At 39.7% G+C, this 27,093-nt stretch overlaps 3 protein-coding genes across 3 annotated transcripts; all 3 read right to left on the bottom strand.

Annotated features, from left to right (window-relative positions):
• Positions 1-1,913: 1,913 nt before the first annotated feature.
• Positions 1,914-3,319, bottom strand: or112-1 (odorant receptor, family A, subfamily 112, member 1). Its single transcript, XM_038693754.1, has one exon. It carries the CDS (start codon positions 3,309-3,311, stop codon positions 2,313-2,315), a length of 999 nt encoding a protein of 332 aa, XP_038549682.1. The 5' UTR covers positions 3,312-3,319; the 3' UTR covers positions 1,914-2,312.
• A 12,328-nt stretch (positions 3,320-15,647) lies between these two features.
• Positions 15,648-16,589, bottom strand: LOC119882523 (olfactory receptor 52E8-like). The gene has a single exon (XM_038692561.1). The coding sequence runs from the start codon at positions 16,587-16,589 to the stop codon at positions 15,648-15,650; it is 942 nt and encodes a 313-aa protein (XP_038548489.1).
• Positions 16,590-24,237: 7,648 nt separating this feature from the next.
• Positions 24,238-25,185, bottom strand: LOC119882522 (olfactory receptor 52E8-like). Its single transcript, XM_038692560.1, has one exon. It carries the CDS (start codon positions 25,183-25,185, stop codon positions 24,238-24,240), a length of 948 nt encoding a protein of 315 aa, XP_038548488.1.
• Positions 25,186-27,093: the final 1,908 nt, after the last annotated feature.

The raw sequence follows: 27,093 nt of genomic DNA, 5'->3' as shown, positions 1-27,093 counted from the left end.
GTGGCACATTTTCACCTCAATGATAAATTATTTAGTTTTAATTTAGTTAGAAACTCCTGGACTTTAACAGCTCCTGTGTTTCGGCAGATTTTCTGCTCATTTTCAAAACTTTCTGCACATTCAGAATCTCTCCCACAGATCTGAGTTCTCTGACGCGTCCAGAGAAAAGGCAGAATACGAGACTAACGTCGTAATTTATTGAGAAGTCTACTCTGCTGTGCATTACATTATTGATCCGCTGGTAGTAACGTTATCCCCTTCAGACCGTTTGACCGACGCAGGTTGGGACTGCATGCTGGATGTGAAACCGGAAGTAACTGAAACACTTGTGATCAGGCAGAAATGTCACCACAGATCCACACATGTTAACTTCAGCAGCTTAAAAAGTCGTGACACCCCTAAAAATCACCCATACATCCTACAGCAGAGGTTTTTGGTCTAATGTCACCAAAATATTTGACAAAACCAGCAGAATGATGTGTGAATTTCTTCAGAATTTTATCACCAACATTTTGACAGCTGTTGTTTTAAGTTTAAACCAGCTCTAATACCTCAGTCATGTGATGTCATTGCCTTAACTTGTGAGAAGTTGTTTGAAACCACGGCTACATGCAGACTCTCTCATTTGACATTTCCTTGATCCTCACTTCTCTCTTGAACTCATTCTGGTCCGCCATCTTGCAGGCCATCCCAAAGCTCTTATTTGTGCTCCGAGGAGCGAGAATTAAGGAGCCATGAGAGCATCCGTCACAGAAGTCTTTTACTGGCCGAGATGCGCCCGTTTTGGATATCAGTTACTGATTGGATGCTGCAGCTGATCAGACTGATCTGATACATCAGGACAGCACTGGAGTTTCATTCCGGAGTGAAGACAGATAACAGTCAACTCAAGTTTTATATTTGATTTGTTTTTCTGATTCACGGTCTAGTTATAAATCTGTGTTTGATGTAGGTCTGAACAAAGAAAGGACCACAAACAACTCTCTGCATTTATTAGAAAGATTTGTCTTTTCACAATCTGTTTATTTCCCCATCAACTTTTATTAGAGAGACAGTTAAAGTCAGAGCGATTCGGACAGTCTGTCAGCGAGAAACACTTTTCACATCATTTATCATCATTTATCATCATTAATAATCACATTACAGTCACCCGATGCTGATAGTTCCTGAGCGTGGGCTTTGATTGATGAACTACATCAATTCCTCTGAAACATTTAGCCTCATAAATCATTTCCAATGTTCAAAAGACAGCACGGTCATGTTCTGGGTTATTCAATAATGAATTCACAATAACAAATTCAAAAAATACAGATGCAGATAAAAACATATTTCTGTTTCTTCTCTCCTCGCATGGTTTCCTTAACAGACTTGAGATCCTGCCACATCTCCCCAGAGGTGCAGGCAGTAAGTCACCTTCTCTGAGGATGCCAAGGTCCAGGGTCTGAACTGCCAGGTGGCTACGTCCTACTTTCCAACAATATGCCGTGTATTAAAGTGCATATTGAAGTCATATCAAGTCAAAGTTGTGACCTTGCGATTATTTTTCTCTGCTAAAAGTGTTTGTGCAGCAAAAAACCGTAAGACAGGAGAAACCCAGAAATTAGCAGGTGGGTTGCAAATTCAACCAACTGCTCAGGCACATAAAATCACACACATTGACCTCAAGGTGGCGCTGTGATAAACAAGTTTACATCTAATTATCACTTAAACAGCTTCTTCTTCATCTTCATCGAAAAATGTCACATGGTGAGTTTATTTTTCTTAAAATCCTATTTCAGCATCGTCAGAAACCGCTGGGCCAATTGTCCCAAAACATGGTTATCTACACTTTTGACATTTTATGTACATCGATTTGTTCCAATTATACAAGCTGATCAATTTTCATCAAAATGGCAACAACTGAAGTTGTGTGAAACGAGTCTTCACCAAGGTGAGGTTATGAGCTACATGAAATGTTTCAAAAGTAGATTTATACACATTAACAGAGCATCAGCATGTAGTGAGGACCACGATGAATTCTTTTTAAGGGTACTTACTTGGTATAGTGTACAGCCAGTAAGATAACTCAAAAACACAAAGTATTCTGGATATCATACGTAAAAAAATAAAGATTCTGTGGCATGCAAGAGACACTGAAATGATTCATGACTAATTATTTTACTTTAAATGTGTTTTAACGACGAGGAGCCTTTTAAATAAGGAGTTTTAAGTAAATGTGAGGTCATTTTAGAGAAAACGTGTCCCATGTTGACAAAACCACAAACAGATCAGAGACTCACATGAATGTTTGAAACTTGGAACAGACGACTTTGTCAGAAGGATCCTTTTCCAGCAGGAGAAACTTTTACCTTCATCGTCGTAGTCTTCAGTCTGAGTTTAAAAATCCTAAAAAAGCCGTGTTGAATTTCTTTAGTTCGAACGCCGTAGATGATGGGGTTGACTGTCGCTGGGAACAGAATGTACATGAGCCCCATGAAGGTGTTGGCGTCCGTCGGTATGTGGATGTTCACGTTGTTAGAGAGGAAGGTGACGGTACCCACCAGGTAGAAACACATCATGACGATCAGGTGAGTGCCGCAGGTGTGAAACGCCTTCCAGCGGTCCTCCCCGGCCGCCGTCGCTCGCAATACGACGCTCAGGATCTTCATGTAGGAGAAGAAGATGAGCGTCACGTCCACACCCACAAAGCATATGATCACAGCGAGGCCCGCCACTCTGTCTTTATCCGTACTGCCGCACGCCAGGCTGACCAGCGCCATGTGGTCACAGTAGCAGTGCTGGATCACGTTGGTGCCGCAGAACTGCAGCGAACCTGCCAAACCCACCAGCGTCGCCATGATGGAGCCGCTGCGGACCAGAGTGAAGAGCAGCAGCTTCACGACCATGGAGGAGTCCATGATTTCAGTGTAGCGCAGCGGATGGCAGATGGACACGTAGCGGTCGAGCGCCATCGCCAGCAGCAAGGTCGACTCCAACGAGGACAGGAAGTGAGTGAAGAACATCTGAGTCAAGCAGCCAGCCAACGAGATCTCGTCCCAGTCGAACAGGAGGCTGAAGAGCAGGTTGGGGATGATGGCGGTCACCGTGAGGATGTCAACGACGCAGAGTGTGCAGATGAGGAGGTACATGGGGCTGTGCAGACTCCCCACGCTGTGGATCACATACACCAGCAGAGAGTTTCCCAGCAGCACCGACAAGTAGGAGGCGGAGAACGGAAGCGCCAGCAGCCGGCGGTGTTTCTGCAGCTCAGGGAAACCTCTGAACACGAAGGCGCTGTGGGAGAAGTTCCCGCCCAACGACACCTCCAACATGGCGCCGGTCTCACCTGAACAGTCAAATGAAAATGTGATAAAAAATTTCACCCTTCAGTCGTGTTTAATTCATTCGTATGCAGGACAACAGAGTTTTGTTATGTAATATATATATATCGGTCATAGATGGGTATATGTATAACTTTCCTGAGAGTTCATAAAATGTGCATATTCAGTGAGCTTTTCTGTTCAACATGTTTTGTAATTCTTTTATAAATGGCTGCTGACTGTGATTAGGCTCATTGTGTGTCATGGATTGGCTGAGTGCGGTGGCAGGTAAACTGAGGTGTGGACCCAAATGCAGACAATGGCGAGGAGGACGCTGTTCAAACCAGGGATTTATTAAAGTAATAAAAAATGGCTTACATGGGAGCACAAGGCAAGAGTCCAAATGAATCAGAATCCAAACAGGCAAAGTAATAATCCAAAAACGCAGCGCATGGCAGTAACACTCAACAGTAGACGAGGATGCAACAAGGACTGAACAGAACCGAAGGCTTAAATACACGGGCAAACGAGCAGGGAGGGACGGCACAGGTGCACAGTGAAACAGCAAGGCCAACAGACAGGAAACTAATTATACAGATAAACTACAACCAAACAGGGAAACAGACTGAGAACAGAACACAAAGCAGACAAGACCAAAATAATACAAACACACAACCAGGAACAAATACGAAGACATGAACTAAGACACAGAACTAAAATGCAGGACTAAAACTAACAGGTACTAAGTGAACTAAACATGCAAATGAACAAAAGAATAAAGAAGGCTACAAAACACAAAACCCGAAACAAATAAACACTATTAATAAACACTACTTGGCAATAAAGCTCCTTCTGATTCTGAAACTTACAGAAACACAGAACCCAAAACCGAACCCATGAAACAGACTAAAACATGAACACAACCCAAAATCCTAACATTGTGATGACATTTACCTTCATGAGTTTTATAATGCGCCCATTAAGATGACTGTGCAAAGAGCAATAACACTTACACATTATGATTTATGGGCTGCGATGCACTGAAGCTAATGCTGGAGGGTTTTAAATCTCCATTCACTCCCATCTACATCTATAATTCAGCCAACACATTAGGGTCAGTGAGTTTTAAATGTTTTAAAAGGATGTGCTTCACTAATTTCTTTTACTTTTTTATATCAGTACTTTGCCCACAAATCATTTAAATCAATCAAATAACGTCTTTTCATTGAGATTTAAGGTGATTCAATTATCGTATATTAATGTATCATTTCACCCAAATTACAAACAAATACATTTTGTCACTTACTTCTACTAGTATCCAGTCATGTCGATAGTTTTGGTTTTATTGCTGCTGTCACCACACGTTTCTGAAATAACAAAATATATTTTTATTTTTTAATATATGTAAGTCCTCGACTCAAATCTTTGTCGTTAACATTCTGACTTACATGGAAGATGTAGGTTAAAGAAGGAAAGAACGCTAAAGGCAAAAGTAAAGTTACATAAATAAAATAGGACATTATTATAGAGCTTATAGACATTTATATCAACAAACATACGGGTATCCTTTTACACACACAGTTTACATGTATTATGTGTTTAGTTATAAACACTACCCTAAATTTACCACCCTGGAACCAAAGCTGTAAAAAGTCTACGTGATTCGTATGCTCCAAACACTGCTGCTTATTTTGTAGCTTCAAATAAAGGCCATTCTGTTATTTAAAACATTACACATTAAAAGCATGAAAGCAAATTGTGAGATTCTGCCCTTAGTGTTGCTGGGAGGCTTTTAATGGGAAACATTTTTTGCAAGAAGTGTTAAGTGCGTAAGAGCAAATAAACGAATGACAAAGTTGAACAAATGGCAATAATTTGTTAAAAAAGCAGTTTGGTTTGTTTTTCTGAATTCACTTTTGAAATATTGGCCAGTATTTCTAATAAAGGAAAAACATGTAAAAAGGTTTGTAAGGAAACATAATGTACATACATGGCAACCCGCTCTACATCCTGATCCACAGCCACCCCAGTATGAAGTGATGTAAAAGGTAAATACTCAAGTAAACATTCAAAGTAATTAAACATTGTATTTGAGTACAGTCGATCTCTCTGTAGTATATACATATATATATATATATATATATATATATATGTATATTTATATATATATGTGTATATATATTTTATATATGTGTGTATACAATACAATATTATTTTGCTTTACAGAACATTAAAGACAAAAACCTTATCTCTAACAAAAATGTTTGTCAAATCTATTTAACCTCATAATTAAATTCTAAATAGTTAAACCTAAAATAAGAGATGAAAATAAAACATAATTAAAATACTGAGCAAATTAATTATTAATGACCAACATACAGTACTGAAGTTATTAACATGAGAACATTAATGAGCCAGTTAGGTATCATGTAGGAAAATTAAATTTGAAATTTGAGTACTTTAATATAATCATATGTTGTACACCTCACTATGGATTTGGATCATTGAAAACAGAAACCACACAAGTACTATTCAATTATTGATACAACAAAAATCTACTTTCCTACCTGCTGCGGTTCATCAGCTCGTCTTTAGGAAGTACTCTCACCACTCTCTCTCCGACTTATAGCTGAAGTCCAAACCTCCCACAGGAAGACTGATCCCAAACACAGCAGCACTCTAATTGGCTGAAACCAGTTTAGACCAATTTAAACGTCCCTAAGCCTTTTAGAGGAGAAGTTTATTCTCATCTCCAGGAGATGTTGAATGTTCCTCCAAGCTTTTTGTATGATTACTGAATTTCGTTTTGTAGAGCTCATTTATAAAGCAAAAAATGTGTTTGATTCAAGCCCTCACGTGTGAATATTTGTTGGTTTTCTTTATTCTCTATGACTGTAATCTCTTTGGTATGTTGGTCCGACAAAACAAGACATTTGAAGAAATTGTGATGGACGTTTTTTCACTATTTTGTGACATTTTAAAGATGCACATGTTATTACTACATGGCAAATGATCTAGCTGTTTGAAAACTCTGTATTGAAAGAACAATAAACCAAAAATGGTTTATTGTTTTTTTCTGTACGTCATGCTGATATTTTCTTTTCATCTCGTCCCTGTGTCCTCAAATTATACAGATTTTAACCATCAGTTAGAAAAGGCAACAGCAGTGTGTGTTACATTAAACATGCGTGTTTTTCACAGCAGTGTTTCCTAAACTTATCAGTCTGATATAATCTTCTCCTGCGACAATATTGGAACAGTAACTCAGAGAAAGGAACATGTTTCCTCTGAGGCTTAAACTGTAAAATCTAATTAAACTGCGGCTCATCCCTTCAGGACTCAGTTTGCTGTTGTGATTTCTCAAAGCTAATTGGCCCTTAGGTCAAAACAGCAGAGTTTAGTTTCCTTTGAGAAGGGATTCATTATCTGCTCTGCCTAATTAGTCTTTCTGGTCAGACTCACAGAGCTGCAGATTTAATTAGATTTTTGTGACTTCAGTTTTAATAAATGAACACGTAGACTCAGCTGACCCTGCTGACAAGCAGAAACAGTAACTCTTCCTACTCAACGTCAGCTCACCTGTTGACCATCAACACTGTTTCTTTAGAAAAACAGTATTTTCCTTTATATTAAAACAGAAAAGGAAACATAATTTTGTTGTGTATCTTACTTACTGGATCCTCTTTGTTCCCTGTGGAACAAAAGGCCACAACAGGTTAATCACAGCGGCCTCTGTTCTCCTCACACTGTTCACATCTGCAGCATAGGAGGCTCTAACATACAAGTGACCGCTGCCATTTCCGTTTATGATAATTAAGTTGCTGGTTCTAACACCATTAGACCTCCACGGGAACTTAAGGCAAATAACCGTCTCTGTTATCCCACATCTGTGTGTGCCCATGACTTAACTGTTGCTCCTATTCTCAGATCCCACCTTGACATTCATGTTCCCACCAGCAGCGTTTTGTTATTTTTTTGTCATCGTTTTCAAGACGCACGACTGTTGAAATGCATCATGATCTGCTGGAATACCGGTGGGAGAGATAAAATGCATTATGGGATTTGTATTTTTAAAATGTTAGTAGCCTCATAGCCACAAAAAAAGTTTCCAAAGCTGCGCTTCAGACGGTGGCTGATGAGCTGAGCGACATTTATGCCGATTGCAGTCGTTACTTTAAAAACAACAACGAATTAGAGGGAAATCAAGGGTAGGTCCAGCATTGAAGGTGTAAGCTCTCAAATGTTTTTTCTTTCGTGTTTCTATGTGCTACAGAGGCTGAGAAATAAAGTTTTTCAGAAACCCCTCAGGTTTCTGGAGGAGGGTGTTTTCAAACAGTGTCTCAGGTTTTTGAATGCTTTTGTGGGTTTTGAGGGTGCCGTAAGTCTTAATGGGTTAAATCAGTTTACTTTTTTTACCTTGTTGTGATCCAAAAGCCACATACAGACATTGTCACATGAAGCTTAACCCTTGCAGGAAACTCAAACTGCAAACATCAGAAATCACAGCTGTGTGGACAGAACAGAAGAGCTGATGCACGATGAGTCACCTCCAGGTGATGGCTGTGATTAAATGTGTCAGAACAGCTTGGAGATGGGGAGAGAAGATGTGATGGCAGCACACTGACATCTAGTGATGGACACAAACACATCTGACACTGTTTCTTCATGTTTCAGATAATACTGTCTGCGGTGTTCCTTTGGGAAGAGGTAACTAAATTAGCTGTTATAACAAGACAAAAAGGTGTAATGATTTCCTCAGAGAGAGGCAACTGTCGAAGTATCATTTGGAATAACTGTGCTATCGTCCAAGCATTATGGCAGTGTATTACTGCCACTACAGCAACCATGATGAAGAGACAGTTATCTCAGAATTACCAGTAAGTTTATTATGAGAAAAAAACATTTTAACTTACACGTTTTTGTCATGTTTTGAAAATATGACAACATGATAAAAACAGGACGAAATTAAACTGACAACATGATGTAAATATGATTTTCAGCATAGTTTTGTGATGTTTTATCATTTCTTTCATGTATTTATCATCTTTTCATCAAATTGTCGTTGTATTGTTGTCATATTTTAATCATCTTTTTTCCATATTCTTATCATCTTATCATTCTTTCATCACATTTTTATCATATTTTTGTAATATTTTTATTGTGTTTTTGTGATGTTTTTGTAATATTTTATCATGTTTTTATCATGTTTTGTAACATTTTCATAATATTTTTATATTTTTAAACATTTTTCATAATATTTTTTATATTTTTAAACATTTTTCATAATATTTCATATTTTATCATGTTTTTGTAATATTTTAGCATGTTTTTGTGATGTTTTTAGTAACATTTTCATCACGTTTATAGGATTTTATAATTTTTTAATTTATAATTTTATAACATTTTCAGTTTTTTTTAAAGTTTTTGTAACATTTTCATCATGTTTGTATCATGTTTTTGTAATATTTCATCAGTTTACATGTTTTTAATAACATTTTCATTTTGTTTTTACATTTTCATTGTGGTTTGTAACATTTTCATCATGTTTCTAATGATGTTTTATAACATTGTCATCATGTTTTTATGTTTTTGTAACATTTTTATTATGATTTTGTAATATTTTCATAATATTTTTTCATGTTTTCATAATATTTTTCATTTTTTTGTGATTCAATTCAATTCAATTCAATTTTATTTATATAGGGAGAGAGAGAGAGAGGAACAGAGAGAAAAAGAGAGGGATGTAAGGAGAGAGAGAGGGGAGGGAGGCAGCCTACACAATATACACACAGAGGTACAGAAAGTAAAGGTGATGTTGCTATAGACTAAATGAAAAATGGTACAGATATTTATAATAGTGTTAATGGTAACAATCGTAATGTTAATGATTATAATAACAATAACAACAATAAGACTAACAACAATAGTCGTTGCAGCAGAGGGTGTCGAGCAGGAACACGGGGGCAGCAGGTGACCCGCAACCACAGATCCAGACTCCACAGCTCCAGAGCCAGAAACACCTGCAGGAAGTGATAGGAGAGAGGAGAGGGACGAGAAAGCACAAGACTACCAGAAAGGGGAGAAGTTGTGTTAGTAACATGCAATAATGGGATGAGGTTGCATACAGAGGGAGAGAACGTAGAGGAGAGAGGAGCTCAGTGCATCATGGGAAATCCCCCGGCAGTCTAGGCCTATAGCAGCATAACTAAGGGATAGTTCAGGACTCACCTGAGCCAGCCCTAACTATAAGCTTTATCAAAGAGGAAAGTCTTAAGCCTACTCTTAAATGTGGAGATGGTGTCTGCCTCCTGAACCCAAACTGGAACCTGGTTCTACAGGAGAGGAGCTTGATAGCTGAACGCTCTGGCTCCTAGTCTACTTTTGGAGACTCTAGGAACCACAAGTAACCCTGCATTCTGGGAGCGCAGTGCTCTGGTGGGGTAGTAAGGTACTATGAGCTCTTTAAGATAAGATGGTGCCTGACCATTAAGAGCTTTGTAGGTAAGAAGAATGATTTTAAATTCTATTCTGGATTTTACTGGAAGCCAATGCAAAGAAGCTAAAACAGGAGAAATGTGATCTCTTTTCCTGGTTCCTGTCAGAACACGTGCTGCAGCATTCTGGATCAGCTGAAGAGTCTTAATGGACTTTTTCGAGCAGCCTGATAATAAGGAATTGCAGTAATCCAGCCTAGAAGTAACAAATGCAGGGACTAGTTTTTCTGCATCATTTTTAGACAGGATGTTCCTGATTTTCGCAATATTATGTAGGTGAAAAAATGCGGTCCTTGAAATTTGCTTAATGTGAGACTTAAACGACATGTCCTGATCAAAGATAACTCCAAGATTCCTCACAGTGGTGCTGGAGGCCAGGGCGATGCCATCAAGGGAAACTATATCTTTAGATAATGCGTCACGGAGGTGCTTAGGCCCCAGAGCAATAACTTCAGTTTTATCTGAGTTTAACATGAGAAAATTACAGGTCATCCAGGTTTTAACATCCTGAAGGCACATTTGAAGTTTAGCTAACTGATGAGTTTCATCTGGCTTGATCGATAGATATAACTGAGTATCATCTGCATAACAATGAAAGCTTATGGAATGTTTCCTGATAATATTGCCTAAAGGAAGCATATATAAAGTGAAGAGGATTGGTCCGAGGACAGATCCTTGAGGAACTCCATGACTAACTTTGGCATGCATGGAGGACTCATTGTTAACATGTACAAACTGAAATCGATCTGATAAATAGGACTTAAACCAGCTTAGAGCGGTTCCTTTAATGCCAATGAAATGTTCCAGTCTCTGCAATAGGATCTGATGGTCAATGGTATCAAATGCAAGATCTAAGATCTAATAAAACCAGTACAGAGACAAGTCCTTTGTCTGATGCAATAAGGAGGTCGTTAGTAATTTTCACCAGTGCTGTCTCTGTGCTATGATGAGCTCTAAATCCTGACTGAAAATCCTCAAATAAACTATTGCTCTGTAGAAAGTCACACAGCTGTTTGGGAAATGCTTTCTCCAGAACCTTAGAGAGAAATGGAAGGTTAGATATAGGTCTATAGTTGGCTAAAACATCCGGATCAAGTTTGGGCTTTTTCAGAAGAGGTTTAATTACAGCTACTTTAAAGTACTGTGGTACATAGCCTGTTGATAAAGATAGATTGATCATATCTAGTATAGAGGTGCTGACTAAGGGTAAAACATCTTTAAGCAGCCTAGTCGGGATGGGGTCTAAGAGGCAGGTTGATGGTTTAGATGAAGAAATTATTGAAGTTAGTTGGTAAAGATTGAGGGAAGCAAAACAGTCTAAACATATATCTGGTTCTACAGCTGTTTCTAAGGTTCCTGAGTTAAGAGATAAGTCGGTGCCAATTGAGGGCAGGTCTTTGTGAATTTTGTCTCTAATAGCTAGAATTTTATCATTGAAGAAGCTCATGAAGTCGTAACTACTGAGAGCTATGGGAATACTTGGCTCAATAGAGCTGTGACTCTCTGTCAGCATGGCTACAGTGCTGAAAAGAAACCTGGGGTTGTTCCTATTTTCCTCTATTAATGACGAGTAGTACGCTGCTCTGGCATTACGGAGGGCCTTCCTATAAGTTTTAAGACTATCTTGCCAAATTAAACAAGAATTTTCCACTTTGGTGGAACGCCAATTCCTCTCAAGTTTCCGTGATATTTGCTTTAATTTGCGAGTTTCAGTATTATACCATGGAGCTAACCGTCTTTGTTTTAGTATTTTCTTTTTTAGAGGGGCTACAGAGTCGAGTGTCATTCGCAGCGAGCCTGCAGCACTATCAACAAGATGATCGATTTGGGAGGGACTGAAATTAGCATAGGAGTACTTTGTGACTAGATAATGTATTTAGAGCTGATGGAATCGCATCCTTAAATTTAGCTACAGCACTATCAGACAGACATCTTGTATAGAAATTTTTGCCCAATGGCGAGTAGTTCAGCAATACAAACTCAAAAGTTATCAAACAGTGGTCGGACACAGAGGGATTCTGTGGGAACACCACTAAATGTTCAATTTCAATACCATACACCAAAACAAGGTCGAGGGTGTGGTTAAAACAGTGAGTCGGTTCATGAACACTCTGAAAGAAGCCAATGGAATCTAACAGAGAGATAAACGCAGTACTAAAGCTGTCATTCTCAACATCCACATGAATATTAAAATCCCCTACAATAATAACTTTGTCCGTTTTAAGGACTAAAATTGACAAAAACTTGGTTAAAGCCCCGCCCATTTCAAGTCAAATCGACACACTTCCAGGTCAAATCCCACCCACTTCCGGGTTAGGCCCCGCCCAGTCCGAGTACAGATACTTCATATGGTTAACATAGATACAGATACAGATACAGATAATGCTGTACTCGCTCATCCCTACTGGACCCACTTGCGCATTTAGAGGTGGACAGAGGGTCCTGCAAATCACTCAGGCGCAAGGTTTAAGACCACTTCTTTCACTCTGTTCAATCTCACTCTCATTATCTTTTCACTCAGTTACCTACTCATTTCTCACTGTGTAAATATTTAATTAAAAGCAATGGTAAAAAGAAAAGTCTTCAGTCTTAATTTGAAAGAACTGACAGTTTCAGCAGACCTGCAGTTATCTGGGAGTTTGTTCCAGATATACGGAGCATAATAACTGAACGCTGCTTCTCCTTGTTTAGTTTTGACTCTGGGGACAGAAAGCAGACCTGATCCCAGACGACCTGAGAGGTCTGGATGGTTCGTAACGATTCTTTGACATATAGGAAGCCAATGTACAGACCTCAGAACTGGAGTGATGTGATCCACCTTTTTGGTCTTAGTGAGGACTCGAGCAGCAGCGTTCTGAATCAGCTGCAGCTGTCTGATGGATTTCTTAGGGAGCCTGTAAGGACACTGTTACAGTAGTCGAGTCGACTGAAGATAAATTATTTAGGTTATTTAGTGCCAAGAAAGCACTAAGCTGTTGAAAAACAGCTTTTTCAATGATTTTACTTAAAAATGGGAGATTTGATATGGGCCTTTAACTGCTCATTAGTGACCTGTCTACATTGTTCTTTTTTAAGAGTGGCTTAATGACTGCAGTTTTCAGGGCCTGTGGGAACAAACCTGAGAGAAGAGACATGTTGATAATTTGTAGTAAATCTGAGGCCATGCATTTAGACACATTTTTGAAAAAACCTGTTGGCAGAATATCAAGGCAGCATGAGGAGGATTTCAGATGTTGCCTCAGTCAGTTCGTTACATAGAACCATCCAATTGTTGCTGGAAACCTTTTCGGGTTAGCTTTAGTCGGGTCATTTGCCCCTTGCCACCCACATCCATCAATCTCTGCAGGTCGCTCTAGTCTGGGATTCTGGCACCAGGATGCCCATCTCATCTTTACCAGTCCAGCAACTACAGCCAGAACCTCCGGCACTGGCATCCAGCTGTCCTCCACAGCCCTAGCAGCACCAAATTATTTATTTTTATTTCTAATTTTGATCTTTCCTCTTAACACATTACGCCGCCACTTGTCATCCTAACTTTTTCATCTCCCGTTCTTCTTCTTCTATATGGGGGTCCATCGTGTTTGGGCGCTACGGCGGATTTCTTCATGGAGTTTTCATTATGCTTTGTTTATATACGGCTTTCTTACCGTATTGGTTTGAATATGAGACCCTGATTATAAGATGGCACCCCCTTTTTCCAGACTGATTTTTGGAAAAATACTAAATCTTGTTTTTATAAAGAAAATAATTTTATTTGAAATAACTTTATATAAACACATTGTATTATATTATTAAAATATCTGGTATACCATTAAATATCTTGTTAACATTAAAACATTAAAAGGACTTCAGTAGTTTTTTGTCAAAGCACCAATACATATTACTTTTATTAATAAACATTCAGTCTTGTTTTTACTTTATTAAACCTATTGTAGTCATTTTGTTTCTCAGTGTTGTAGTTGACATACTAGTCCAGTCTACTTTGTGAAGATGACACCTATTACAAGTAGAAAAGAGACCTCCTCCCATGAAATTCAAATATTTCATGGGAAGAGGTCTCTTTTCTACTTATATACCATATATGAACATATTTATCAAATAATGCATCATATGTTTTTATACATGTACAAATATCTATATATAGTCATTTTCATTATTTTGATCAAAAATCTGTGTTGGACATTTACTGTAATCTAGATTCTATTTGTTTTATATACAGTATATGCTGTACATATATAACAATATTGTACACCCATTCAACCTGAAAAAATATATGTACTTGACATATGTGAGTTTTATTTGTTCATGTTTTATATGTGTTTTGGATATATGGCTATAGTTATTTAATATCTTCAATTGTTTCAGCAGCCCACAGGGTTTAATTTTTTAAACAAAATATTTGAAAACAAAATGGTTTCTTATCTAAGAAATCTTTTTTAACAACACAGTCTCACTCCCTACTCGTCAAATGTCTGACGCATTGTCAAGGCCCTTTTGGTAGCCCTTTTGCATCAATTATTGACGTTTAGGGATCTACAGTCAAGTTAGCAACGCTTAGCAACAATAAATATGCAATATCCGGTTACACTTTCAAGATAAAACGTAACGTTTCGATACATTGCCATGTTGAAACGCACATAATTAAAGTCGTGAAACGTTGCAGTTTCGTTAGGTTTAGGCACAGAAAGTACTTGGTTAAGGTTAGGAAAAGATCATGGTTTGGGTTAAAATAGCTATGTATGTCAATTAAGACTTAAGTTAACTAACGTTAATGTCAATTTACCTCACTCGCCTAAATAAAAACATTTAATGTTTTGTTTCGCACGGGACACAAACCCTGTTCTCCTGCTTCAAGGTCCGAGTTCTGGCCCTCTATCCACCCCAATCACCTCCTTACTTCGTCTTTTCTATTAAATATCATACTTGCCTTTACCATCAAAAACTGACACAACAGGGCTTCCCTCAATACGTCGAACTATGACTTCAAAGGGATCCCTAGTGCGTCACAAACTGACGATTATGGCTCTTGACCAAGCGTCCATATGTGACGACTTGGGAGTGAGACCGGGTTGTTTTTAACACAAACCGTAGGTAAAGGAAAGACATCTTTTTTATGAAGCAAAAGGATGTAAATATCAAGTATATGTGCAAAATGAATCACATTCATTAAATCAACATCTTAATTTAGATCTAAATTATAAAGCCAGCATACAATTTAAAATACATGCTCATACAAGACAATTTGGCGAAGTGGTCACAGTTGGCTCACAACACAAAGGTCGTGAGTTTGAATGTCAGCTGGGTAGATGGACATAGAATATTGTACAATACAATTTCTTGCACATCAGTGTTTATGTTGTAAAATTTATTAATAATTTTGATTTAATTTAACAGGTCTTTTATTAAATGTCCTGTGTGTAATATTTAGGAGGATCTAATGACAGAAATGCAATATAAGATCCATAACTATGTTCTCAGTGGTGTGTAAAGACCTTATATAACGAACCGTTATGTTTTTATTACCTTAGAATGAGCCATTTCTATCTACATACACCGCGGGGTCCTCTTACATATATGAGAGATGTGAAATTGGGACAAATGGAGGACCAGACATAGTATTTGGCAAAAGAGCGGACAGAGCGTGTCGGCCAGCAAAATTCTTCTACTCGTTGGAAATGGAGGGGTGAGTGAGCAGTTGGTTGCAATTCACAAACTTTAGCACTGGATGTCACTAAAACTTACACGCTGAACTTTTAAGTTAATATGTTAACATTTTGACATACTGTCTAAAAATGTTTTACTTAATGTCTCTTAAAGTTTGAATTGTTGAATTGTTTAGTTGTGTCTTACTAAATTACCAGATTCGACAACACGTCAGTATCTTCAGGATGTGTTTTCGTATCTCTGTGGTTCTGATGCCGTAGATGATCGGATTAAAAACGCTCGGAAGTAACATGTACAAGATGCTGAAGAAAACCCGAACGGCTGCAGGGAGACCGTTTCTGATCCGATACGACAGGAAAGCGACAAGTACAAAGGTCAGGCCGACAGTCATGACCACGATGTGGGTGACGCAGGTGTGGAGAGCTTTGACGCCCGACCTGCCGGCCCTCAGCACAGAGCTGAATATAACTATGTAGGAGAAAGTGATAATGATGAAGTCAGCTACCGTGATGAGGAACACTGAGATCAACCCCACCAGACTGTTGACGGCGGTGCTTCCACAGGCCAGCTCCACCAAGGCCATGTGCTCACAGAAACAGTGATCTATTGTGTTTCTGAAGCAGAATGGTAATGATCCTGCAAGACTCACTACCACCGAGACCATGAACACATTTCTGATCAGAACTGGGATCACAAACTTGAGGAATCTCTGTATCGCCATGTGTTCATGGTAGTAAAGTGGCGTGCAGATGGCAAAGTAGCGGTCCAGCGCCATCCACAGCAGCAAAGCAGACTGAAAAGTTCCCAACAGATGAACAAAAAACATTTGAACCAGGCAGCCAATCAGAGAGATTCCCTTCCAGTCAAACAAGAAATTCAGCAGCATGTTTGGGACGCAGAACAGCGGGAGGCTCAGGTCCAAACCTGCCATGGCAGCGATGAGGATGTACATCGGTGAGTGGAGGCTTTTCTGCGTAATGATGACGTACAGCAGCAGGGAGTTGGCAAATAACGACACAACGAACATGAAGAAGAAAGGGATGAAGAGGACGGGCCTCAGCGCTCCGAGTTCGTAGAAGCCGTTGAAAATAAAATATTTGTGCGAGGAGACGTTCTCCCTCAGTGGCTCCATCCTCCCCTACTCCCTAAAAACTTAAGGGTTTTAGTTTTACCAGCCTGAAACGAGAAAAAATATGTGAATATCATTCTGCCACAGCTGCGCATAATATTCCTGTAAGGTGAGTTCTAGTTGCACAAAAACACTTGTTGTTGTTCTTGCTGTGACGACCAACACAACAGTTTCATTCTTAAATGCACGATCTGTAATCCAAAATACACATTGCAATAATGAAACCTGCTTTCATTCTTAAATTGACTGATTCAAAACTAGACAGCAACTACACCAAAGTTATTTATGAACTAGACTAGGATCTGACGCACCTGCAACATTCACACAATATGTATCTAACTGTCCAGCTCTGTGAGGACACCTGGCCTTCTGGCATCAGTCCAACGTAAATAAAATCTAACTTTTAGTTGATTCTCACTGGCGGGAAAATGTTCCTGATCTGTCTCACACACCGCTGGAGCCACAGATACACACGCAGCTCTCTATCCGTTTACACACGCAGCTCTCTATCTCTCCTAACAGGCCTCAGTGACTGCTGTTAGTACTGATACCACCAACAGCAGTAGTACGACCTCTGAGACTACCGAACAAGTCAGGTTGGGTTCTGATTGTGGATAAAAATTTGGATCTGTTTTGAGGTTGGTGTCCAATATTAACGAGTTTCTCGAACTCTGTATCTCTCCTTGTACTGTTTATATCAGCAAAGTGAAATGTAGAAAACATTCCTAAAACATTAAAGGCTTCTCATTTTTAGCTGTTGCTGACCGTCACTTTCACCATTTAAAACAGCTAAAATAATAATAATAATACATTTTATTTCTATAGCGCTTTTCAGGACACTCAAAGACACTTTACAGGAAAAAGCAGAAGTTATGTACATTTAAAACCGATTAAAAACATAAATATCATAATATAAAATAAACAAACAGTAGATAAAAACGTGGTGCGGAAATACATGAGAAAGCAAGTGACGACCTTATAAATAATGTAATATAATATTATTTGATGTTAAAAGCCTAGTCTAAAAAGGTGGTTTTGATAAGTGATTTGAAAGACTCCTGGTTAGAGTTAGAGTTATGGTTAATGAAAATGAGAACATTACTTGCAGGTGTATGACAGCACATGAACTCTGGTCTCCTGCATGAAAGTCAGAAGCAAGTTCCTTCTTAAAACATACTTTTACTCATTTTATTTTTTATCTTTTAACTTTTTCACTTGCTGTCTTGTTTTTAACATCTATCTATTATGTCTGTTTTATTGTCTTTGCACTTTGTAACACGGTTTTTGAAAAGTGCTCTATAAATAAATAAATAAATTATTACCAGGCCTGAAGCCACTTTCTAGATTTGACCCCCACCTGAAACATTTTCACTTTGTCTTAACTGACAGAAGGAAGAAACCTTTCAGCTAGTTTTAACATTTTGCAATTTTTACTCAGAGGTCAGATTTAGTAGCTGTAAATTTGCTGTTTTAAAATTGACAATAAGAAGACACTGAAAACATTACATTTGTGGAAAAAATATGAGTGACATGAGAACAACAAATATATATATTGAAACTTCAGAGGAGACTGAGGAATCCTGTCTACCAGAAATACAGCAATAACATTTTCCAGTACGTTTGTCTGTGTGGAAATGCTGAAACGTTTCAATAGCAAATATCTGTCAGGGGTAAACAGCACAACAATATCATAAATTATTCTAGCAAAGCAACCTGACAAAGAGTGGATGTGGCTCACCTCTCCTCAGGGTGTTTGGTTTCACATCAAAGAGAAAACTGAAAACACACTGGAATCAAAAGATTTAGCCAATGGAGTGAAATAATTCCACTTGTTCCCAGTTCAGCTTCACTTGTTTTAGTTTTCCAGACATGTCAGTACTAATAAAAGCACAGCAGGCCCCGGCAACATACACAAAGAGTCAAGAGATATGACAAGAACACTCACTGTCTGATTGTTTTGTTGGTTTGAAGAAAATCAGATTTTACAACTCAAACATGAAAAGTTGAACCTGAAGAGTTGCTGACGGTTCAGCTCAGTAGAAAATAAATCAGCAGGTTTCACTTGTTGGTGTTTGGGAGTTTGTCAGTAAATGTGTCTCGTGTCCAGGTTGATGGTTTCAGCTGCTGACTCTCCTCCGTCCATCCTGTCCCTGCTGAACCACTGACACAGAACTTTAACACCTTCTGTCTGCCAATGGCTGCAGAGACAAAGTCCAACACGTCATCACGTTGTCAGTGTGACGGATTGAAAATCCCAAAGAGCAGCAGCATCACACAGCAAAAATAAGAAACTAAGTTTGTAACTTTGTGCTTCACATCCTAAGACCAGAGTTAAAAAGTAATTCATGAGAAATTCAACAGTGTGGAGCCTGTCAGGTGTAAAAATTAAAGATGTTGATTAATCTGTACAGTTTTGTATTTTGTTCCCACAAATCACTAATTCAAGCCTACACATTCCCTTAAATTATTAAAGATTGAATTGACTTTATTGTGGCTGAAGGACCTGAAACTATAGTTTTGCTGTTGCTATGGCCAGTTAGCTAGGACCACCGAGGGTGATAGCCACAGGCTAGCAGCCGCATTTAGTTTTTCCAGATTCCTTGGATCACTACACATCTGTGTGGGTCAGGCCAGAACAAATTTCTTTGTTTCCATTTTTAATTATGTACAAACCCTAGGCGTCGCTAGACCCTTTTCACTGGGGCATGTGCCCCCGTATCCACGTGCTGTGCACCAGTATTCTAGGATCTATTGACAGAAATGCAATATAATATCCATAAGTATGTTCTTAGTGGTGTGTAAGAGAAACAGAATCAGAATCAGAAGGAGCTTTATTGCCAAGTAGTGTTTAACACATACTAGGAATTTGCTTTGGTGATAAGGTGCTACACGTAGACAAACATACAGCTGACATAAATAAATGTAGAAATATATAAATATGGAATAGACAATGCAAGTTATATAACAATAGAGATAAATAGAGAATAGAGAAAAATAATACAACTATTTGCAATGTCGCAGATGTGCATGTACATGTGCATTATTCTGGGTTTGTGTTGTGCAGACGTATTGCAATGAAATATATAAATTCACAATATAAAAATATACAACAACAAAGATTAACAATTAACAAAATAAACAACAAATATGTGCAATGTGCCAGGTTTGTGCATGATATGAAATTATATAGTATTTAAATGTGCAGAGACATTTGTATTATTTGAAAGGGGGAAGTGTCAGTGGGGGGTCTTTTTGATGAGGCTGCAGACGGGAAGAAACTGTTTTTGTGGCGAGAGGTTTTGGTCCTGATGGACTGCAGCCTCGTGCCAGAGGGGAGAGTCTGAAACAGTTTGTGTCCAGGGTGGGAAAAGTCAGCTGCAATCTTTCCTGCCAGCCTCAGAGTCCTGGAGGCGTATAGTTTCTGAAGTGATGGAAGATTGCAGCCAATCACCTTCTCCACAGAGCGAATGATGCGCTGCAGCCTGCCCTTGTCCCTGGCAGTGGCAGCAGCGTACCAGATGGTGATGGAGGAGGTGAGGATGGACTCAATGATGGCGGTGTAGAAGTGCACCATCATTGTCTTTGGCAGGCTGAACTTCTTCAGCTGCCGCAGGAAGTACATCCTCTGCTGGGCCTTCTTGGTGAGGGAGGTGATGTTCAGCTCACACTTGAGGTCCTGGGAGATGATGGTGCCCAGGAAGCGGAAGGAGTCTACAGTGGTGACTGAGGAGTCACACAGGATGATGGGGGAGGGTGGGGCTGGGCTCTTCCTGAAGTCCACGACCATCTCCACTGTCTTCAGAATGTTGAGCTCCAGACTGTTCTGGCTGCACCAGGTCACCAGATGGTCGATCTCCCACCTGTAGGCGGACTCATCCCCACCAGAGATGAATCCAATGAGGGTGGTGTCATCTGCAAACTTCAGGAACTTGATAGACTGGTGACTGGAGGTGCAGCTGTTGGTGTACAGGGAGAAGAGAAGGGGGGAAAGAACGCAGCCGAGGGGATCAAGAGATATTTTCCCAGCTTCACGTGCTGCTTCCTGTCCGTCAGGAGGTCTGTGATCCACCTGCAGGTGGAGTCAGGCACAATCCTGGCGTAAGTTCCTGGGGAGTCCAGGTGTTGGAGGATGTAGTGAAGGGCCATGTTTACTGCATCATCTACAGACCTGTTGGCTCTGTAGGCAAACTGCAGGGGTCCAGGAGTGGGTCTATGATGGATTTAAGGTGGGACAACACTGGGCAACTCTGGGGAGTCGGGGGAGGAGACGGTGGACTGGGGATGATGCTGAGCGGAGGAGTCACAGGGGATGGTGTCCGATTAACTCTCAGGCTTTGGGTTTATAGTTAGTGATCTGTCAGAACCTCTTACAGACAGAAGTGGCGTCTTTTGCAGAGAACTGGTCTTTTAGCCTCTCTGGGCACAGCTCATTTAGCTTCTCGCACCATCTTGCTAAACCTGTAGTTTAACATCCTGCACCCAGCTCTGTCTCCACTCCTAAATGCCTCTTCCTTTTCCAACCTCAGCTGTCTGAGTTTGGCTGTGAACCAGGGTTTGTCATTGTTAAACTCACCCTGATGCGTGTTGGTACACAGCTGTCCTCACAGACGCTAATGTAGGATGTCACAGCATCTGTAAACCAGATTGTTGGTAACAGCCCCGAAAACATCCCAGTCAGTGCCTGAAGATCCTCTAGAGCTTCACTGGTCCATTTATTTGATGTCCTCATTACAGGTTGACAGAGCTTTAGCTTTTGCCTGTAAGCAGGAATCAGGTAGATCATGATGTGATCAGAGTGTCTCAGTGGAGCGCGGGTGATGGCGTGATAGGCACTGCTAACTGTGGTGTAGCAGTGATCCAAAGTGTTTCCCTCTCTGGTTGGACTATAAACTATCTGTATTTGGTGAATTCTTGGCAGTGATTTCCTTTATTAAAATCACCAAGAACAAACAGAGTTTGGGTTTGTCAGCTCCACACACAGTATCTGTTCGGCCAGCATGCTCTGTGCGTCGTGCACGTTGGCCTGAGGTGGAATGTAAACACTGACCAGAATGAATGAAGCAAACTCACGGCGGGAGTAAGTAGGTTTACAGTTTATGATAAGAAATTCCAGATTAGGAGAACAGTGCTGCTGAATCACTGTCACGTCAGTACACTAGCCAACAGACGCCTCCACCTTTTGTTTTGCCGGAGAGTTCTGTATCTCTGTCCGCTCTGTACGGTTGGAAGCCAGCCAGCTGCAGCGCGGAGTCCGGTATCAGCTCACACAGCCACGTCTCCGTGAAGCACAGAACAGAAGATGACTAAAAGTCTCTGTTTTTCCCCACCACAAGCTGAAGTTCGTCCAGTCTGTTGCACAGTGAGCGCACGTTGGAGAGAAATATTGCCGGTAGCGGTGTGCGGAGTCCCCGCCGGCGAGGACGCACATGTGTCCAATAATTCCACTGATGACCCGAGAAAATTGGGAACTAAATCCGCAAAGAGCAGCTGTACTCAGCGCCATCTTGGAGGCAATAAAGACCTTACATAATGAACCGTTACGTTTTTATTACCTTAGAATGAGCCATTTCTAGCTACATACACCGCGGGGTCCTCTTGCATATATAAGATATGTGAAATTGGGACAAATGGAGGACCAGACGTAGTATTTAGCACAAGAGCGGACAGAGCGTGTCGGCCAGCAAAATTCTTCTACTCGCTTGGAAAGGGAGGCGTGAGTGAGCAGTTGGTTGCAATTCTCAACCTTTAGCACTGGATGCCACTTAATGGCATCTAGTGGTGAGAGTTGCGAATTCCAACCCCCCTCCCCTATCCAAGCAAGTTGTATTGCTATGGTGATGATGTCCTCTGTGAGATGTCCTCTTTGAGATAGCAGAGTTGCCAGTCAAGAAATCAGGTTTCTTTACATTTATATATTAAGAAATTATATTTGTTTGATTATTCAGTAAAACCATATATTATTGTGAATATTATTATTTGTTCATTAAACAACAGCCACATCAAGAAATGAAGTGTTACATGATGTCTCATTCTCCTGTAATCACAATTTTCTGTACTGTAATCGTACTTTTGGGCATCCGGGCTAACATACCAATGTAAATGAAGAGCATCTCAAAAACTATCACATCTAGTGCATCATGCATGACCACCATACCAGGACAATGTAAGCCTCACTCTTTCTGCACCACAGTCTATTATTAACCACATAATACAGGAAGTTTACAAAGGCATTGGCTGTTGAGGATCAAGGCTCCTCTGGCGTTGCTTAATTAATTAGGTAAGCAATCTGAAAATCTTACTAAAATGTCTTTTTTAAGGTTTTAAAATACAAAAGAAACACAAAGTAGTATTGATAATATGCCATAATTTCAGCTTGTGGTGAAACGGTGCAACATTTTTAATGGGCCTTTAGCATGTGAGAGTACAAATTACACATTTGTGTGCATAGTGGTGAAGCACTATCCAGCAAATAATGCAAATTAATGTAAATTCAGAAAGTATTCATTATTGGTCACTTCATAGGCACATGGTCGTTATGTTATGTGTCACTATTAGCAGTAAAATAAATACATGTTTTCCACCAGGGCAGTATTCAATAGAAGTTTAGCTGCTGATCTGAGCTTCCTTGCTTTTACCGTTTTATTGCCAATAATATTCATCAGCGGTTTGTCTCAGGAAGGTAAGGGCACATTTCTGTACCCGTTACAATGTCATAACAGGGCGCTGTAGAATAATTACATTAAATTACAATCCAACAACATATTTTTTTCTACGAGGGCAGTAAAAGTTTAGCTGGCTGATCTGAGCTTTCATGCTGGAAGCTACAATTTATTGCCAATTACTGATCAGCTGATTGTCTCGCTAACGTAACCGGAAAAGCCAAACCACAGCGCCGGAGAACAACAACGCCACATGAAATTAATGCAACTACCTATTTTACAGAAGTGGACAGGAGAAACACATCAGGTCTGTAGGTGATTATGGCCAGACATATTTAATGTAGTGACGGCGTCTACACTGCCGGAATTATGCAAGCAGAAGGAGACCGCCCTGATGAAACACGCTTTGTAGCGCTGTTTGTCCATTGTCGGCTATTGAAGAAACATGACGACAAAATACAGCGACCTCCATAGAAGGGGGTGCCCGCGGTTATGTAGATATAAATTTCTCATTCTAAGGTAATAAAAACCATAACGGTCATTATGTAAGGTCTTTCTACACCATAGTTATAGATATTATATTATATTTCTGACAATAAATCCTCAGAAATATTACACACTGAACATTTGACAAAAAAAAAGTTTTACTTAATGTCTGAATTGTTTATTTGTGTCTTACTTAACTGGAATTGCCAGTTTCTGATAATTTAGATCTTCTTAATCTTAATGGACAAAATATCTCATTTTAATGACTTACAAATTCAGAATTTTGACTCTATAAATATTAGTTAGTATCTCATAAATCTGACTTAAAAAGACATAATATCTATTTACTATCTCCTAATTTGACTATGCTGTAATTTTGTCTTGAAAAAGTCAAAATGTTGTCTATGAATATATTATATTATTGTATCACTCCTGACTTTTCATCTATTTTGTTCTTTACCATAAATAGAGACATTTATCTCCAAAACTATACAAAGACAAACATTTTAAGTCTGGACAAAACGACAACACGTCAGTATCTTCAGGATGTGCTTTCGTATCTCTGTGGTTCTGATGCCGTAGATGATCGGGTTAAAACAGCAGGGACAGAACAAGTACATGATGCTGAAGAAAACCCGAACGGCTGCAGGGAGACCGTTTCTGATCCGATACGACAGGAAAGCGACAAGTACAAAGGTCAGGCCGACAGTCATGACCACGATGTGGGTGACGCAGGTGTGGAGAGCTTTGACGCCCGACCTGCCGGCCCTCAGCACAGAACTGAATATAACTATGTAGGAGAAAGTGATAATGATGAAGTCAGCTACCGTGATGAGGAACACTGAGATCAACCCCACCAGACTGTTGACGGCGGTGCTTCCACAGGCCAGCTCCACCAAGGCCATGTGCTCACAGAAACAGTGATCTATTGTGTTTCTGAAGCAGAATGGTAATGATCCTGCCAGACTCACTACCAGTGTGATCATGAAGACATTTCTCATCAGAAGTGGGATCACAAACTTGAGGAATCTCTGTATCGCCATGTGTTCATGGTAGTAGAGTGGCGTGCAGATGGCAAAGTAGCGGTCCAGCGCCATCCACAGCAGCATTGTAGACTGACAAGTTCCTAACAGATGAACAAAATACATTTGAACCAGGCAGCCAATCAGAGAGATTCCCTTCCAGTCAAACAAGAAATTCAGCAGCATGTTTGGGACGCAGAACAGCGGGAGGCTCAGGTCCAAACCTGCCATGGCAGCGATGAGGATGTACATCGGTGAGTGGAGGCTTTTCTGCGTAATGATGACGTACAGCAGCAGGGAGTTGGCAAATAACGACACAACGAACATGAAGAAGAAAGGGGTGAAGAGGACGGGCCTCAGCGCTCCAAGTTCGTTGAAGCCATTTAAAATAAAATATTTGTGCGAGGAGACGTTCTCCCTCAGTGGCTCCATCCTCCCTCCTCCTTAAAAACTTAAGGGTTTTAGTTTTACCAGCCTGAAACAAGAAGAAAAAAGTAAATATCATTTTGCCACAGCCATAAAATTGATAGATACTTTACAAACAGGATGAACACTAGACAGCAACTACGCCATAGTTATTTATGAACTAGACTAGGAACTGACGCACCTCTTCTGCATTTCGGTATGCAGTGAATTTACCTTTATCATTCATTAACATAATTTTAAAATATAATTTAAATGCTCTGTACTTGTATAGTGCCTTTCTAGTCTTTTTGACCACACAAAGTGCTTTTACACTACATCCACACACTGAGCCTAAGTGCTCAAACAGAAACTAACATTCACACACTGGCGGAACAGCTGCCAGGGGCAATTTGAGGTTCACTATCTTGCCCAAGGACACTTTGACATGCAGCCTGGGGGAGCCGAGATCGAACCGCCAATCTTCCGATTAACGGCCAACCCGCTCTACCTCCTGAGCCACAGCCGCCCCAAATAAAGGCTCTTTAAATACTCCACCCACAGTTTCACTGCAACATTCACACAATATGTATCTAACTGTCCAGCTCTGTGAGGACACCTGGCCTTCTGGCATCAGTCCAACGTAAATAAAATCTAACTTTTAGTTGATTCTCACTGGCGGGAAAATGTTCCTGATCTGTCTCACACACCGCTGGAGCCACAGATACACACGCAGCTCTCTATCCGTTTTGAGGTTGGTCTCCAATATTAACGAGTTTCTTGAATTCTGTATCTCTCCTTGCTCTGTTTATATTAGCAAAGTGAAATGTAGAAAACATTCCTAAAACATTAAAGGCTTCTCATTTTTAGCTGTCGCTGACCGTCACTTTCACCATTTAAAACAGCTAAAATACATCTCAATAATTAGGCAGCGGGCAAAATTGAACCTCAGAAAACTTTCATTGAGAAAGTATTTTTAAAGCCAATGCCAACATTTTTTTTTTAATTCTCACTTTTCTACCAAATCTGCACACTAATTATGGTTATAGTTCAGGAGAGATGATGGTTATGGTTAATGAAAATGAGAACATTACTTGCAGGTGTATGACAGCACATGAACTCTGGTCTCCTGCATGAAAGTCAGAAGCAAGTTCCTTCTTAAAACATACTTTTACTCATTTTATTTTTTATCTTATAACTTTTTCACTTGCTGTCTTGTTTTTATCATCTATCTGTTATGTCTGTTTTATTGTCTTTGCACTTTGTAACACGGTTTTTGAAAAGTGCTCTATAAATAAAGATTATTAGTATATTATCTATAATATATTATTACCAGGCCTGAAGACACTTTCTAGATTTGACCCCCACCTGAAACATTTTCACTTTGTCTTAACTGACAGAAGGAAGAAACCTTTCAGCTAGTTTTAACATTTTGCAATTTTTACTCAGAGGTCAGATTTAGTAGCTGTTTAATTTAATTTAAAATTGACAATAAGAAGACACTGAAAACATTACATTTGTGGAAAAAATATGAGTGACATGAGAACAACAAATATATATATTGAATCTTCAGAGGAGACTGAGGAATCCTGTCTACCAGAAATACAGCAATAACATTTTCCAGTACGTTTGTCTGTGTGGAAATGCTGAAACGTTTCAATAGCAAATATCTGTCAGGGGTAAACAGCACAACAATATCATAAATTATTCTAGCAAAGCAACCTGACAAAGAGTGGATGTGGCTCACCTCTCCTCAGGGTGTTTGGTTTCACATCAAAGAGAAAACTGAAAACACACTGGATTCAAAAGATTTAGCCAATGGAGTGAAATAATTCCACTTGTTCCCAGTTCAGCTTCACTTGTTTTAGTTTTCCAGACATGTCAGTACTAATAAAAGCACAGCAGGCCCCGGCAACATACACAAAGAGTCAAGAGATA

This window comes from Micropterus salmoides, unplaced genomic scaffold, assembly GCF_014851395.1.
Source record: "Micropterus salmoides isolate LMB-PRFRI ecotype aquatic unplaced genomic scaffold, ASM1485139v1 Ms_hic_scaffold_3, whole genome shotgun sequence".
Taxonomy (NCBI): domain Eukaryota; kingdom Metazoa; phylum Chordata; class Actinopteri; order Centrarchiformes; family Centrarchidae; genus Micropterus; species Micropterus salmoides.
This window is presented reverse-complemented; position numbering and strand designations above follow the sequence as displayed.